General features: G+C 35.8%; 1 protein-coding gene across 4 annotated transcripts in view; it reads right to left on the bottom strand.

The window, feature by feature from the left end:
* The window catches only part of LOC127731865 (uncharacterized), a 136,671-nt gene extending 119,060 nt beyond the window's left edge, over window positions 1-17,611 (bottom strand). For all 4 annotated transcript variants that reach the window (XR_007995855.1, XR_007995856.1, XR_007995857.1 and 1 more), the window contains exon 1: window positions 17,542-17,611. Coding sequence is in view for 1 of the 4 variants with exons in the window: in XM_052240731.1 (XP_052096691.1) it covers window positions 17,542-17,556 (15 nt within the window). In the remaining 3 variants the exon portion in view is untranslated. The remainder of the gene's footprint in view (window positions 1-17,541) is intronic.

Here is a 17,611-nt window from a genome sequence, read left to right as displayed (position 1 = left end):
GGTGGTAAGGATTGATTGATTGTTGATGTTTAACACCACTTTCAGTACTATTGTCTATATCGTGGTGGTAAGGAAAGATTGATTGATTGTTGGTGTTTAACACCACTTTCAGTACTATTGTCTCTATCATGGTGGTAAGGATTGATTGTTGGTGTTTAACACCACTTTCAGTACTATTGTCTATATCGAGGTGGTAAGGATTGATTGATTGTTGGTGTTTAACACCACTTTCAGTACTATTGTCTATATCGTGGTGGTAAGGAGAGATTGATTGATTGTTGGTGTTTAACACCACTTTCAGTACTATTGTCTATATCATGGTGGTAAGGATTGATTGTTGGTGTTTAACACCACTTTCAGTACTATTGTCTATATCGAGGTGGTAAGGATTGATTGATTGTTGGTGTTTAACACCACTTTCAGTACTATTGTCTATATCGTGGTGGTAAGGAGAGATTGATTGATTGTTGGTGTTTAACACCACTTTCAGTACTATTGTCTATATCATGGTGGTAAGGATTGATTGTTGGTGTTTAACACCACTTTCAGTACTATTGTCTATATCGAGGTGGTAAGGATTGATTGATTGTTGGTGTTTAACACCACTTTCAGTACTATTGTCTATATCGTGGTGGTAAGGAGAGATTGATTGATTGTTGGTGTTTAACACCACTTTCAGTACTATTGTCTATATCATGGTGGTAAGGATTGATTGTTGGTGTTTAACACCACTTTCAGTACTATTGTCTATATCGAGGTGGTAAGGATTGATTGATTGTTGGTGTTTAACACCACTTTCAGTACTATTGTCTATATCGTGGTGGTAAGGATTGATTGTTGGTGTTTAACACCACTTTCAGTACTATTGTCTATATCTTGGTGGTAAGGATTGATTGATTGATTGTTGGTGTTTAACACCACTTTAAGTACTATTGTCTATATCGAGGTGGTAAGGATTGATTGATTGTTGGTGTTTAACACCACTTTCAGTACTATTGTCTATATCGAGGTGGTAAGGATTGATTGATTGTTGGTGTTTAACACCACTTTCAGTACTATTGTCTATATCGAGGTGGTAAGGATTGATTGCTTGTTGATGTTTAACACCACTTTCAGTACTATAGTCTATATCGAGGTGGTAAGGATTGATTGCTTGTTGGTGTTTAACACCACTTTCAGAGCACTATTGGCTATACTGTAGTGGTCAGTTTTTATTGGACTGGAGCATGCCTGAGTGCCCTGAGGAAACCTGAGGTGGTAAGGATGGATTAATTGTTGGTGTTTAAGACCACTTCCAGTACTGTTGTCTATATCTTGGTGGTAAGGATGGATTGTTGGTGTTTAACACCACTTTCAGTACTATTGTCTATATCGTGGTGGTAAGGATTGATTGTTGGTGTTTAACACCACTTTCAGTACTATTGTCTATATCGTGGTGGTAAGGATGGATTGATTGTTGGTGTTTAACACCAGTTTCAGTACTATTGTCTATATCGTGGTGGTAAGGATTAATTGTTGGTGTTTAACACCACTTTCAGTACTATTGTCTATATCTTGCCCATAGTTGCCAAATGACATGATATTCGTGTGTAATACACGCTTTTTCAACGGTTTACATGGAGGATTTTGTCACATGGCGTGCACACGCGTTTCGCCACTTTACACGCAATTACACGCTTTTTCGTTGTTTTGATTTTTTGGTCGTTAGTGATATCGCGGTTCTCGGGTTTTTTCATTATTAGACAAAAATTACAGAAAATTTCAAAGTAATTGTATCGTCGCCATTGTTTATTTTTCTTTATGGACGAACAGCAAAAGCCCTTAAGGTAAGTAGTTTGTGATTAGTTTTTACGATTTTGTGACTTTCTTTCTTTCAAATTCACTTAGGGGAAATGTCGATAGAAATAGCTAGCTTATAGGACCTGTGCCGTCGTCTAAAGAGCCGATTGCTAATCGAACACGATGTGTACGTACCAAGATAAATTTCAAGATTTACAAATTATATTTGGGAGTTCATGTTTAAATTATCGAGAGACGAGTAACGCATTGTGCACCCTATGTTGCAATCATAACAATACATGTAGCGATTTGATTAAGCATTTAACGTGCTTAATGGTAATCAAATAACAAAATACTTTTCTTTTTCAGTTTCAAATCTAGCCAACAGATTCCCACAGGTCAAAGGGGATGGAAATGTCATGGAACTGTTGGATCAGTTCTCATAGTACCAGCTGTCTTCTGATGAACTACCCAGTTTTGACCAGACAATAGCCTCAGAGACAATAGCAACATATATAGTTCGTTGGGAGCAATGACAAAGATAATAGATGACATTTTAGATGACAAAAAAACGTTATGACACTCATTCAAAGCTTGATCAAGCTATTTAAGTTCAGCCAAATATCAATTCTGACTGTGAGAGAACATTTTCAATTATAAAGAAATCTACACTGAATTCTGATCAGAACTCGACAATGATATATTGTGTGCCTTGTTATCAAGTAAATGTAATCAAACTGGCAGTTGTTTTGAATATGTGCCTAAGCCTAGTGTGTTGCTTTAAAAGCAGCACTACAGACCACTGTTAAATAAAATAAATGTTTACTCTAGAATATTGTTTTTATTATATATTAACAAATTTGTATAATCATGATAATGTGAAATTAGGAACATTGTTCATATAAAAAGAGTCTGCATCTTCATCGCGCGTTTTCACACGCTTTTTGACATGTCATGTCATGTCATGACATGATTTCTCATTGTCAGAGGTTGGCAAGTATGATCTTGCCGGTATGGATTGATTGTTGGTGTTTAACACCACTTTCAGTACTATTGTCTATATCGAGGTGGTAAGGATTGATTGTTGGTGTTTAACACCACTTTCAGTACTAATGTCTTTATCTTGGTGGTAAGGATGGATTGATTGATTGATGGTGGTTAACACCACTTTCAGTTCTATTGTCTATATCATGGTGGTAAGGATTGATTGTTTGTTGATGTTTAACACCACTTTCAGTACTATTGTCTATATTGTGGTGGTAAGGATTGATTGATTGTTGGTCTTTAGCACCACTTTCAGTACTATTGTCTATATCTTGGTGGTAAGGATTGATTGTTGGTCTTTAGCACCACTTTCAGTACTATTGTCTATATTTTGGTGGTAAGGATTGATTGTTGGTGTTTAACACCACTTTCAGTACTATTGTCTATATCGAGGTGGTAAGGATTGATTGATTGTTGGTGTTTAACACCACTTTCAGTACTATTGTCTATATCTTGGTGGTAAGGATTGATTGTTGGTGTTTAACACCACTTTCAGTACTATTGTCTATATCTAGGTGGTAAGGATTGATTGTTGATGTTTAGCACCACTTTCAGTACTATTGTCTATATCGTGGTGGTAAAGAGAGATTGATTGATTGTTGGTGTTTAACACCACTTTCAGTACTATTGTCTATATCATGGTGGTAAGGATTGATTGTTGGTGTTTAACACCACTTTCAGTACTATTGTCTATATCGTGGTGGTAAGGATTGATTGTTGGTGTTTAACACCACTTTCAGTACTATTGTCTATATCTTGGTGGTAAGGATTGATTGATTGATTGTTGGTGTTTAACACCACTTTCAGTACTATTGTCTATATCTAGGTGGTAAGGATTGATTGTTGGTGTTTAACACCACTTTCAGTACTATTGTCTATATCTTGGTGGTAAGGATTGATTGATTGATTGTTGGTGTTTAACACCACTTTCAGTACTATTGTCTATATCTAGGTGGTAAGGATTGATTGTTGGTGTTTAACACCACTTTCAGTACTATTGTCTATATCGTGGTGGAAAGGATTGATTGTTGGTGTTTAACACCACTTTCAGTACTATTGTCTATATCTTGGTGGTGAGGATTGATTGCTTGTTGGTGTTTAACACCACTTTCAGTACTATTGTCTATATTGAGGTGGTAAGGATTGATTGCTTGTTGGTGTTTAACACCACTTTTAGTACTATTGTCTATATCGAGGTGGTAAGGATTGATTGATTGTTGGTGTTTAACACCACTTTCAGTACTATTGTCTATATCGTGGTGGTAAAGATTGATTGCTTGTTGGTGTTTAACACCACTTTCAGTACTATTGTCTATATCGAGGTGGTAAGGATTGATTGCTTGTTGATGTTTAACACCACTTTCAGTACTATTGTCTATATCTTGGTGGTAAGGATTGATTGTTGGTGTTTAACACCACTTTCAGTACTATTGTCTATATCGAGGTGGTAAGGATTGATTGATTGATTGTTGGTGTTTAACACCACTTTCAGTACTATTGTCTATATCGTGGTGGAAAGGATTGATTGTTGGTGTTTAACACCACTTTCAGTACTATTGTCTATATCTAGGTGGTAAGGATTGATTGCTTGTTGGTGTTTAACACCACTTTCAGTACTATTGTCTATATCGTGGTGGTAAGGATTGATTGTTGGTGTTTCACACCACTTTCAGTACTATTGTCTATATCTTGGTGGTAAGGATTGATTGATTGATTGTTGGTGTTTAACACCACTTTCAGTACTATTGTCTATCTAGGTGGTAAGGATTGATTGTTGGTGTTTAACACCACTTTCAGTACTATTGTCTATATCGAGGTGGTAAGGATTGATTGATTGTTGGTGTTTAACACCACTTTCAGTACTATTGTCTATATCGAGGTGGTAAGGATTGATTGCTTGTTGATGTTTAACACCACTTTCAGTACTATTGTCTATATCGAGGTGGTAAGGATTGATTGCTTGTTGGTGTTTAACACCACTTTCAGTACTATTGTCTATATCGTGGTGGTAAGGATTGATTGTTGGTGTTTAACACCACTTTCAGTACTATTGTCTATATCGAGGTGGTAAGGATTGATTGCTTGTTGATGTTTAACACCACTTTCAGTACTATTGTCTATATCTTGGTGGTAAGGATTGATTGTTGGTGTTTAACACCACTTTCAGTACTATTGTCTATATCGAGGTGGTAAGGATTGATTGATTGATTGTTGGTGTTTAACACCACTTTCAGTACTATTGTCTATATCTAGGTGGTAAGGATTGATTGTTGGTGTTTAACACCACTTTCAGTACTATTGTCTATATCGTGGTGGAAAGGATTGATTGTTGGTGTTTAACACCACTTTCAGTACTATTGTCTATATCTAGGTGGTAAGGATTGATTGCTTGTTGGTGTTTAACACCACTTTCAGTACTATTGTCTATATCGTGGTGGTAAGGATTGATTGTTGGTGTTTCACACCACTTTCAGTACTATTGTCTATATCTTGGTGGTAAGGATTGATTGATTGATTGTTGGTGTTTAACACCACTTTCAGTACTATTGTCTATATCTAGGTGGTAAGGATTGATTGTTGGTGTTTAACACCACTTTCAGTACTATTGTCTATATCGAGGTGGTAAGGATTGATTGATTGTTGGTGTTTAACACCACTTTCAGTACTATTGTCTATATCGAGGTGGTAAGGATTGATTGCTTGTTGATGTTTAACACCACTTTCAGTACTATTGTCTATATCGAGGTGGTAAGGATTGATTGCTTGTTGGTGTTTAACACCACTTTCAGTACTATTGTCTATATCGTGGTGGTAAGGATTGATTGTTGGTGTTTAACACCACTTTCAGTACTATTGTCTATATCGAGGTGGTAAGGATTGATTGCTTGTTGATGTTTAACACCACTTTCAGTACTATAGTCTATATCGAGGTGGTAAGGATTGATTGCTTGTTGGTGTTTAACACCACTTTCAGAGCACTATTGGTTATACTGTGGTGGTCATTTTTTATTGGACTGGAGCATGCCTGAGTGCCCTGAGGAAACCATAAAACTTCGACATGTCAATTAAGATGTAAGTTAAAAGCAACTCACAAGCTCACTGTTGGATGCAATGTTATAAGATTATTTGGTTTGACTCGGTAAAAAAATTCGTTAGGGTTCCGGGGAACCCAGTGTCTCGCCTATTTTTTCTGTTAATCTCAGGCTCAACAAAAATGAGGAAGTAAATCAATAAAAATATTCCTCTTGATACTATCTTTTGATTGTAAGAAGCTTCTGTCCAAGTTTGGTAAAAATCCAGGATAGTTTATGAATCTAATAAATGTTTAAAAACTTTAACTGCAGACTGAATGTAATGTTAACTGGAAGAAAACAAAATTTCCTTCTAGATACTAGCATTTGATCATAAACAAGCTTCTGTTAAAGTTTGGTACAAATCCAAAATAGTATAAGAAAGTTATTAAAATTTTAAAAACTTTAACCACAGAGTGAATGTGTTGTTTCCTGACAGAAAATCTAAGTCCATTTAAAAGTAAAATACGGAAAAAATGGATTTATTATTTTACAAAATTTCCTTCTAGATACTAGCTTTTGATCATAAACAAGCTTCTGTCCAAGTTTGGTACAAATCCAAAATAGTATAAGAAAGTTATTAAAATTTTAAAAACTTTAACCACAGAGTGAATGTAATATTTCCCGGCAGAAAAACTAAGTCCATTTATAAGTAAAATACGGAAAAAAATGGAATTTTATTTTTACAAAATTTACTTCTGGATACTATCTTATGATCATAAACAAGCTTCTGTCCAAGTTTGGTAGAAATCCAAGATAGTTTAAGAAAGTTATTAAAATTTCAAAAACTTTAACCACAGAGTGAATATTTGTGGACGCCGCCGACGACAACGCCGACGGAATGTAGGATCGATATGTCTCGCTTTTTCGACTAAAGTCGAAGGCTCGACAAAAATCATCCGAACCGAAAAAAAATTTGATCTTAATCTATAACAAGTCATGGTTAAACTATATACCAAATATCAAATCAATATCTTCAAGCATAATACATTTTTTTTTTGAAAAACTGATTATTTGTGTGAAGTCAAAGGACCAAAACTCTGCACAAAATCATCAGACCAGAATTAACTCCGAACTTGATCTGTTACCTGTCATGGTACAGCTAAATACCAAATATCAAATCAATATCTTAAAGCAAGATAAAATAAAATGCTATGCTGAGCACAGCCTGATACGACCGCGGAGAACAAACCCTGAACAGTTGGGGCAAGTTTGGACACAATATTCAAGCTTTATACTGTCTGAATTTGGATTGTGATCAAATTTTTGACATAACATAGGTTTCTGACACAAAATAAATGTGGATAAAGATCTTAAAAATTCGAAATGGGACATTTAATTTACCTAGAATGGTCTGATATCCAAAATTTAACAACATGGTTAAATTCAGCATATAAAAAAACACCAAAAATAGAATTTTAGTTGAAATCAAACACAGTTTAATTTTGGACCCTTCAAACCTTAATATGGACTAATTTGAAAACAGGGCCTAAAATACAAAATCTAAATGCACAATATGATTCAGCATATCATACAGCCACAATAATTCAGTTTTTGATGAAATCAAACTAAGTTTAATTTTGGACCCTTTTGACCTCAATGTAGACCAATTTAAAAATGGGGCTCAATATCAAAATAGTAATACAAGGTTAGAACCCCCAAAAATTAAAGACTTTAAATTAATCCCACTGAAATTGGTTAAAAGATTTGTCTTTATTTTCATTTGATTGATTGATTTGAATGATTTTTGGTGTTTTAATGCCACTTTTAAGCACCGCTTTTGGGCTATTTTGTGGCGGCCAGTTTTTATTGGTGGAGGAAGCTGGAGTACCCGGAGAAAACCACAACCTTCGATAGGAAAACTGACAATCCTAGTCAATTAAGATTGGAGTTGAGTGCACCCGCACGATCGGGGTTCGAACTCACAACCTCAGTGTTGACTGGCTAGTGATTACAGTAGTAACTACTTAGAAGACTCGGCCAACGAGGTCCCTTTTTTCAATTGAAGATTTCTTGCTATTGCGCAATACTGACTATTACCCAATACTGCGCAATTGAAGATTTCTTGCTATTGCGCAATACTGTGCAATTAAAGAATTTTTGCTATTACCCAAATACTGTGCTATTGTTAATACTGTGCTATTGTGCAATACTGGGAAATTGAAGATTTTTTGCTATTGCGTAATACTGTGCTGTTGCGCAATACTGTGCTTTAGCGCAATACTGTGCAATTGAAGATTTCTTCTTGAAACTTTTCAACAAATTTGAAATTTCAAAAATTTTGAAGAAAAAAATATGAACCCCCAAAAAAATCCCCCCCAAACTTTTTGACCCCCCCCCCCCCCCCCTTTGGAGTAATAACCCCCAAACTCAATCCCAGCCTTCCCTTTCTGGTATGGAACCTTGTAGTACAATTTTAGAGAGATCCATACACTTAAACACAAGTTATTGTCTGGAAACTAGAAAAATACTTGTTTTTGGCCCCTTTTTTGCAACTAATTCCTGAACGTTTGGGGCAAATACCCACAAACTCAATCCCAGCCTTCCCTTTGTGATATGGAACCTTGTGGTACAATTTCAGAGAGATCCATACACTTACACACAAGTTATTGTCTGGAAACTACAAAAATGCTTGTTTTTGGCCCCTAATTCTTAAACTGTTGGTACCATAACTCCCAAAATCAATCCCAACCTTCCTTTTTGTGGTATTGAACCTTCTGTTAAAATTTCATAGAGAGCCATTCACTTAAACTAAAGTTATTCAGGGGCTGCTCTGGCTCCAAACTAGAGGCTCTCAAGAGCCTGTGTCGCTCACCTGATTCTACTTTGGTTTTGGAAATCATGTTAAAATAGATTAAAATCATAACAGATACCCTAATAATGAGTGAGGCCAAATTTGGTTTAATATTGGCCCTGTAAGTTAATAAAAAATCCTGGTGGCCATCTTGAACAGTAAATCAGCAACAAAGTAGCAACACTTCATCAGCACCTCATAAGAAACATTTATCATGTTTATGCCATGTTTGGTTTCATTCCATTTAGTGCACCTCTAGAAGAAGCATTTGTATGTATTTCCAATATGGTCTTATGTTAAAGGAAGTCCCCCCGTTGGCAGCCATCATGGATGAAGGATCAGCTTCAAAGTAACAACACTTAGTCAGCACCTTATAAGGAATATTCATGCCATGATTGGTTTCAATCCATTCAGTGGTTCTGTAAAAGAAGACATTTGTATGTATTGTCCGTAGGGTCCTTTGTTAAACACTGTCCCCAGCTGGTGGCCATCTTGGATGATGGATCGGCTTCAAAGTAACAACACTTGGTCAGCCCTTCATAAGGAACATTCATGCCATGTTTGGTTTCATTCCATTCAGTGGTTCTCTAAAAGAAAACATTTGTAAATATTTTGCATAGGGTCCTATGTTAAACTAAGTCCCCCACAGGCGGCCATCTTGGATGATGAATCGGCTTCAAAGTAACAACACTTGGTCAGCACCTCATAAGGAACATTCATGCCATGTTTGGTTTCATTCCATACAGTGGTTCTCTAAAAGAAGACATTTGTATGTATTTTCCTTAGGGTCCTATGTTAAACTAAGTCCCCCCGCAGGCAGCCATCTTGGATGATGGATCAGCTTCAAAGTAACAACACTTGGTCAGCACCTCATAAGGAACATTCATACCATGTTTGGTTTCATTCCATTCAGTGGTTCTCTAAAAGAAGACATTTGTATGTATTTCCCATAGGGTCCTATGTTAAAATAAGTCCCCCGATGGCTGCCTTCTTAGATGATGGATCGGCTTCAAAGTAACAACGCTTGGTCAGCACCTCATAAGGAACATTCATACCATGTTTGGTTTCATTTCATTCAGTGGTTCTCTAAAAGAAGACATTTGTATGTATTTCCCATAGGGTCCTATGTTAAACTAAGTCCCCCGCAGGCGGCCATCTTGGATTATGGATCCGCTTCAAAGTAACAACACTTGGTTAGCACCTCATAAGAAACATTCATGTCATGTTTGGTTTCATTCCATTCAGTGGTTCTCTAAAAGAAGACATTTGTATGTATTTCCCATAGGGTCCCATGTTAAACTAAGTCCCCCGCTGGCGGCCATCTTGGATTATGGATCGGCTTCAAAGTAACAACAATTGGTCAGCGCCTCATAAGGAACATTCATGCCATGTTTGGTTTCATTCCATTCAGTGGTTCTCTAAAAGAAGACATTTGTATGTATTTCCCATAGGTCCCCATGTTAAACTAAGTCCCCCGCTGGCAGCCATCTTGGATTATGGATCGGCTTCAAAGTAACAACAATTGGTCAGCGCCTCATAAGGAACATTCATGCCATGTTTGGTTTCATTCCATTCAGTGGTTCTCTAAAAGAAGACATTTGTATGTATTTCCCATAGGGTCCCCATGTTAAACTAAGTCCCCCGCTGGCAGCCATCTTGGATTATGGATCGGCTTCAAAGTAACAACACTTGGTCAGCACCTCATAAGGAACATTCATGTCATGTTTGGTTTCATTTCATTCAGTGGTTCTCTAAAAGAAGACATTTGTATGTATTTCCCATAGGGTCCTATGTTAAACTAAGTCCCCCGCAGGCGGCCATCTTGGATTATGGATCCGCTTCAAAGTAACAACACTTGGTTAGCACCTCATAAGAAACATTCATGTCATGTTTGGTTTCATTCCATTCAGTGGTTCTCTAAAAGAAGACATTTGTATGTATTTCCCATAGGGTCCCATGTTAAACTAAGTCCCCCGCTGGCGGCCATCTTGGATTATGGATCGGCTTCAAAGTAACAACAATTGGTCAGCGCCTCATAAGGAACATTCATGCCATGTTTGGTTTCATTCCATTCAGTGGTTCTCTAAAAGAAGACATTTGTATGTATTTCCCATAGGGTCCCCATGTTAAACTAAGTCCCCCGCTGGCAGCCATCTTGGATTATGGATCGGCTTCAAAGTAACAACACTTGGTCAGCACCTCATAAGGAACATTCATGTCATGTTTGATTTCATTCCATTCAGTGGTTCTCTAAAAGAAGACATTTGTATGTATTTCCCATAGGGTCCCATGTTAAACTAAGTCCCCCGCTGGCGGCCATCTTGGATTACGGATCGGCTTCAAAGTAACAACACTCGGTCAGCACCTCATAAGGAACATTCATACTATGTTTGGTTTCATTCCATTCAGTGGTTCTCTAAAAGAAGACATTTGTATGTATTTCCCATAGGGTCCTATGTTAAACTAAGTCCCCCGCTGGCGGCCATCTTGGATTATGGATCGGCTTCAAAGTAACAACACTCGGTCAGCACCTCATAAGAAACATTCATGTCATGTTTGGTTTCATTCCATTCAGTGGTTCTCTAAAAGAAGACATTTGTATGTATTTCCCATAGGGTCCTATGTTAAACTAAGTCCCCCGCTGGCGGCCATCTTGGATGATGGATCCGCTACAAAGTAACAACACTTGGTCAGCACCTCATAAGGAACATTCATGCCATGTTTGGTCTCATTCCATTCAGTGGTTCTCTAGAAGAAGTTCAAAATGTAAAAAGTTAAAGCCGACGACGGACGACAAGTCATGAGAAAAGCTCACTTGGCCCTTTGGGCCAGGTGAGCTAAAAAGTAGGAGCCAGAAAAATTGCTAATTGCTATATTTTGTCACCAGTTTTGAAAACTTGGAGCCAACTTTAGAGCCAGCTCGAGTCTTGATTTCCTCTACCAAAATTGAAACCATGTTCAATTTAAATTTCTAATGCTCTGTACATCATTCAATATGATGGACTAAGGTAGTAATCGCATAGGGTTTATATACACAAAAAAAACAACATGTGTAATTTTATTTTCTTTGTCAGTATTTCAAAAGTATATGAATAATAAAATGCTCCGCTGGGCGCAGCTTGATACGACTGCAGTGGTCGAACCCTGAACAGTTGGGGCAAGTATGGACACAACATTCAAGCTTGATACAGCTCTGAATTTGGATTGTGATTAAATATTTGACACAGCATAGGTTTCTGACAAAGAATGAATGTGGTCTAAGAACTTAAAAAATTTAAACTACCTATTATGGTCCAATATCCAAAATCTAAATACATGGTTAGATTCAGCATATCAAAGAATCCAAAGAATTCAATTTTTGATGAAATCAAACAAAGTTTAATTTTGGACCCTTTTGACCTCAATGTGGACCAATTTGATAACGGGGCCCAAAAATCAATAATCTAAATACATGGTTAGATTCAGCATATCAAAGAACCTCATATATTCGATTTTTGTTGAAATCAAACAAAGTTTAATTTTGGACCCAAATTTGGACCAACTTGAAAATTGGGCCCATAATCAAAAATCTAAATACATGTTTAGATTTAGCATATATAAGAACCCCAAGAATTCAATTTTTGTTAAAATCAAACTAAGTTTAATTTTGGACCCTTTGGACCTTAATGTAGGCCCCTTTTTGGCCCCGAATTCCTAAACGTTTTGGGCAATTACCCCCAAACTCAAACCCAGCTTTCCCTTTGTGATGGAACCTTGTAGTACAATTTCATAAAGATCCATACACCTACACACAAGTTATAGTCCTGCAACTAGAAAAATGCTTGTTTTTTTCCCCCTTTTTTCCCCTTATTCCTAAAATTTTGAGGCAATTACCCCCAAAATCAATCCCAGCCTTCCCTTTGTGGTATGATACCTTGCAGTAAAATTTGAGAGAGATCCATACACTTGAACACAAGTTATTGTCTGGAAACTAGAAAAATGCTTATTTTGGCCCCTTTTTGGCCCCTTATTCCTAAACGTTTTGGGCAATTACCCCCAAACTCAATTCCAGCTTTCCCTTTGTGATATGGAACGTTGTAGTACAATTTCAGAAAGATTCATATACTTACACACAAGTTATTGTCATGAAACTAGAAAAATGCTTGTTTTTTGCCCCTTTTTTGGCCCCTTATTCCTCAAATTTTGAGGCAATTACCAAAATCAATCCCAGCATTCCCTTTGTGATATGGAACCTTGTGGTACAATGTCAGAGAGATCCATACACTAACACACAAGTTATGGTCTTGAAGTTACAAAAATGTTTATTTTTGGCCCCTTTTTGGCCCCTAGTTCCTTAACTGTTGGTACCATAACCCCCAAAATCAATCCCAACCTTCCTTTTGTGGTATTGAACCTTATGGTAAAATTTCATAGAGATCTAATCACTTAAACTAAAGTTATTGTGCAAAAACCAATGTGTCTTGGACAACGACGAATATGCCAACGTCATACCAATATAGGACCGCAAAATTTTTTTGCGGTTGTATAAAATTATAACAATAAAGATTAAAACAAAGCAGCTGATTTTCCACAAATGTATGTTTTTATTTTGAATGTTTATGTCTCCAAACAGTGACTAATGGGATGCATATATAATGACTCTATTGATCAATGTTCCTGTCCTTATAATTAGCTTATGGTCTGTATATGTTACAGAATAGAGAAAATGTGCAATTAAATGAAGAAAAGAGAATAATGGGTGTTTAGATAGAATAGTCAAAAAATTTGTATAAAAAATAAAGAATACAGAACATGATGACCCAAGCACCGTACCCATCCTGCTACCAAGACCCTCTTAACTTTTCCCATAACTCAAAAGACCTAAACCTATAAATTCTAAAGTCAGAAGTATGTAGACATATCTTTAGTAGGTATCTCAATACTAGGAAAAAATCAAATTGAGTTATCTTTCTTTATTCAGGTGTGCTCCTTCTTCGGAGGATTATACACAGTACTCAGTAGAAGTAAATACAATCAACAATGGCATCCAGTTTTGTTATTTTCGTATCAAAATTGAGAGCAGGCAAAGACAAATCACGTCTGAATTTACCATTTTTTATGGAATACAAGTAAAATGATGTGTTTTAACAAGTTATTGTGGTTTTCATCTTTCTGTCAATTACGTTTTCTTAAGGAAACTATGGTAAACGTTGCAAATTGTGTTGCCGTATGAAAATTTCTTCAAATGAAATGACAAATGCTGACTGACCAATTCTATTTGAATGAATTAATGTTGATGATCATTAATGACCCATCTGATAAACGGATTACCTGTAACAACTAATTATAACACCTGTTGTAACCATTGCTTAGCTTGGGGTCATAAACAAAGCCATAAACTTGTCGCCAGGTAAAATTTCTTAAAATTAATTTTTTTTTTCTTTTACCAATGTAAATGAAGATCGGTAATATTATCGTTACAGTCAAGAAATGAAACATTTTGACATAGGGAAATGTTGACGCCAGAAAAATCGACAGCAGCCATATTTTGTCGCCGGATAAAAAAAAAAATTGCAATTTGCGACATTAGAGAAGCCCAGCGCAGTCCCTGTTATTGTCTGGAAACCAAATGTGTCTTCGGACGATGACGCAGAGGCCAACATCATTACATTATACGAACGCAAAATAAATTGCTTCGCCGAGCGCAGCTGGATACAACCACAGAGATCCAACCCTGAATAGTTGGGGCAAAAATGGTCGCAATATTCGCGCTTGATACAGGTCTGAATTTTGATTGTAATTAAATATTTGAAACATAAAACGTATCTGACACAGAATAACTGTAGTCAAAGAACATAGAATCGGTTACATGATTTGAATTTATATTCAATTTTTTGCTTTTGTGCAATACACTTTGCTGTTGCGAATTGCCCCCCCCCCCCCCCCCCCAATAAAAAAATTAAAAATTTATCCCCCCCTTTTTTTTTGCTTTTGTGCAATACACTATGCTGTTGTGTATTAACCAGCCCCCCCCCCCCCCCCCCCCTCAAAAAAAAAAAAATTCTTTCCCTCCATATATGGTCATAATCTCAATTCAAATTTCCAATGGAGTTTGCAACCATAATTACCCATTTAAATTTACCATAGCGCTAACTTAATCTATTTTATAATAGAATTTAAAATATGGTGTCAAATCTTTCATATGTTGGATTTTTTTGTAAAAAAAAAAAAAAAGATGCAACATTTGAAGATATTTTTACTGGTCTTCCTTTATAAAAACGTTGTATTTGGATTACCTCCCTTAAACTGCTTTTAAATTGTCTTAATTGTTCATTAACCATTACTTTATACATAATTTGAAAGCAGTGCAAGGGAGGTAATTCAAATGGGATAATATATTGTAAGATTGGGCAAACCAAAGAGCATTTGGAACACAATTTGGACCAACTTTGAAAACATGCCCAAAATCTAAAATCTAAAACACTGTTTGATTGGGCATATATAATAATTCAATTTTAACCAACTTGAATACTGTGCCCAAAATCAAAAATCCTAATACACGCTTAAATTCAGCAAATCAAAGAACCCCTAGAATTCATTTCTATTTTGAAATTAAAACTAAAGTTTACTTTGGGACCCTTTGGACCTTAATATGGACCAATTTGAAGACGGCTGGCCCAAAAATTAAAAATCTAAATGCACGGTTAGTCTGCATATTAAAGAACAGCAATAATACAAATTTGGATGAAATCAAACAAAGTTTAATTTTGGACCCTTTTGACCTCAATGTAGACCAATTTAAAAATGGGGCTCAATATCCAAAATAGTAATACAAGGTTAGAACCAAAAAATTAAAGACTTTAAAATTAATCCCATTGAAATTGGTAAAAAGATTTGTCTTTATTTTCAATTGAAGATTTCCTGCTATTCTGCAATACTGTGCAATTGAAGATTTCTTGCTATTGCGCAATACTGTGTGCGCAATACTGTGATTTTGCCCAAATACTGTGCAATTGAAGATTTCTTGCTATTGCACAATACTGTGATATTGCTCAATACTGTGCTATTGCACAATACTGTGCTGTTGCGCAATACTGTGATATTGCCCAATACTGTGCTATTTTGCAATATTGTGCAATTGAAGATTTCTTCTTGAAGCTTTTCAAAAAATTTGAAATTTCAATAATTTTGAAGAAAAAAATATGAACCCCCAAAAAAATTGAAAAAAAAATCCCCCCAAACTAACTCCTTCCCAGCCTTTCCTTTGTCGTATGGAACCTTGTAGTACAATTTTAGAGAGATCCATACACTAAAACACAAGTTATTGTCCGGAAACTACAAAAATGCTTGTTTTTGGCCCCTTTTTGGGCCCTAATTCTGAAACTGTTGGTACCATAACCCCCAAAATCATTCCCAACCTTCCTTTTGTGGTATTGAACCTTCTGGTAAAAATCATAGAGAGACATTCACTTAAACTAAAGTAATTGTCGGAAACCAAATGTGTCTTCAGACGATGACGCCGCCGACACCGCCGACATCATAGCATTATATAAACGCAAAAATTCTTTGCGGTCGTATAAAAAATGCTGAAAACTGATTACTTTCCTGAATTGTCTAAGTCAAAGGACCATAACTCTGCACAAAATTTCAGACCGGAACAAAATCAGAAATTGTTCTATAATTTGTCATGGTAAACCTAAAACTGTATACCAAATATCAAATCAACATCTGTAAGCATAACAACAAATAGTGTGGAAAACTGATTACTTGCGTGAATTTAAGAAGTCAAAGGACCTGCCATGTGAGGGACTCAAAACTCATAACCTGAGTGTAAAAAGGCTAGTGATATAGTAGTTAGCTACGTAAATGAATATTTGCTAAAATAGGACAAAGTTAATTGTAGGCCAAGCTAAAAATAGTTATACAATACAGTTATCTCCATTTCTATGCATTCTATACAAAATAAAAAAATGAGTATTTGACACAGCATAGGTTTATGACACAAAATGAATGTGGTCAAAGAAATGAAAAATTTGAAATTGGACATTTACCTATTATGGTCCAATATCCCAAATCTAAGTACATTGTTAGAATCAGCATATTAAAGAACCCCAAGAATTCAATTTTTGATGAGATAATTATTAATTAAATCATTCCTGTTCAAAGGGAAATAACTCAAAATAAACAAGAGACCAAATGACATAGAAATTGATTATTAATTATACCATTTCTGTTCAAAGGGAAATAACTCAAATTCATATAGTAAAAATCACTTTTGTTTCTGAAAGGTCTACAACTCAACAACGAAAAAAGCTAAAATCGTGAAAATTGAACTTGACCTTCATTTAGTCACAGGAAACAACATATCTTAATTTGAAAAGATTTCCTCAAAGCGTTTTCATGTTAATGAACAGACACTGTTTGGCAGCCGCCCGCCGCCGTACATCTCCAAATCAAAAACCAAAAACAATTAATGATCAAAAATTAAGAAAACTTGCTCTCGTCTTGTTCACTCTGGAATATGAAATAAAAGACATCTGCTAATTTTGTTGAATATTGAAGAAATCACATAATATTAAATTCCTCAATTGAAAAATGACAACTAAGCTTAATTAAAAGCTTGTTAAGTGTGGATTTAGCGCCTCAAATATATGATGTTGTCCAATCAAAATGGTGATAACAAATAATTGCATTAGAAATTTAAATTGATTGTTCCAAACTAATGTTTTAAGATTTCTCTCCTGAAGTATTTTAGTTTTGCGGCATTTGATTTCTGAGTTTTATATTTCTTTATATTTTGTAACTTATTTTCTACTTGATTCATTCTAAGTGTAAGCATTTGTAATTCAACACCATATCTATCACTATATGTACCTGTAAGTATTCCATCACTTCTTTATACTGGAGAGATTTAAATTTTGCTGCTAGATCGTATGGCGTCAGA

The sequence above is a fragment of the Mytilus californianus genome, unplaced genomic scaffold, assembly GCF_021869535.1.
Source record: "Mytilus californianus isolate M0D057914Y unplaced genomic scaffold, xbMytCali1.0.p SCAF_21, whole genome shotgun sequence".
Lineage (NCBI taxonomy): Eukaryota > Metazoa > Mollusca > Bivalvia > Mytilida > Mytilidae > Mytilus > Mytilus californianus.
Note: the sequence above shows the minus strand (reverse complement) of the source record. Positions and strands in the feature narration are given on the sequence as shown.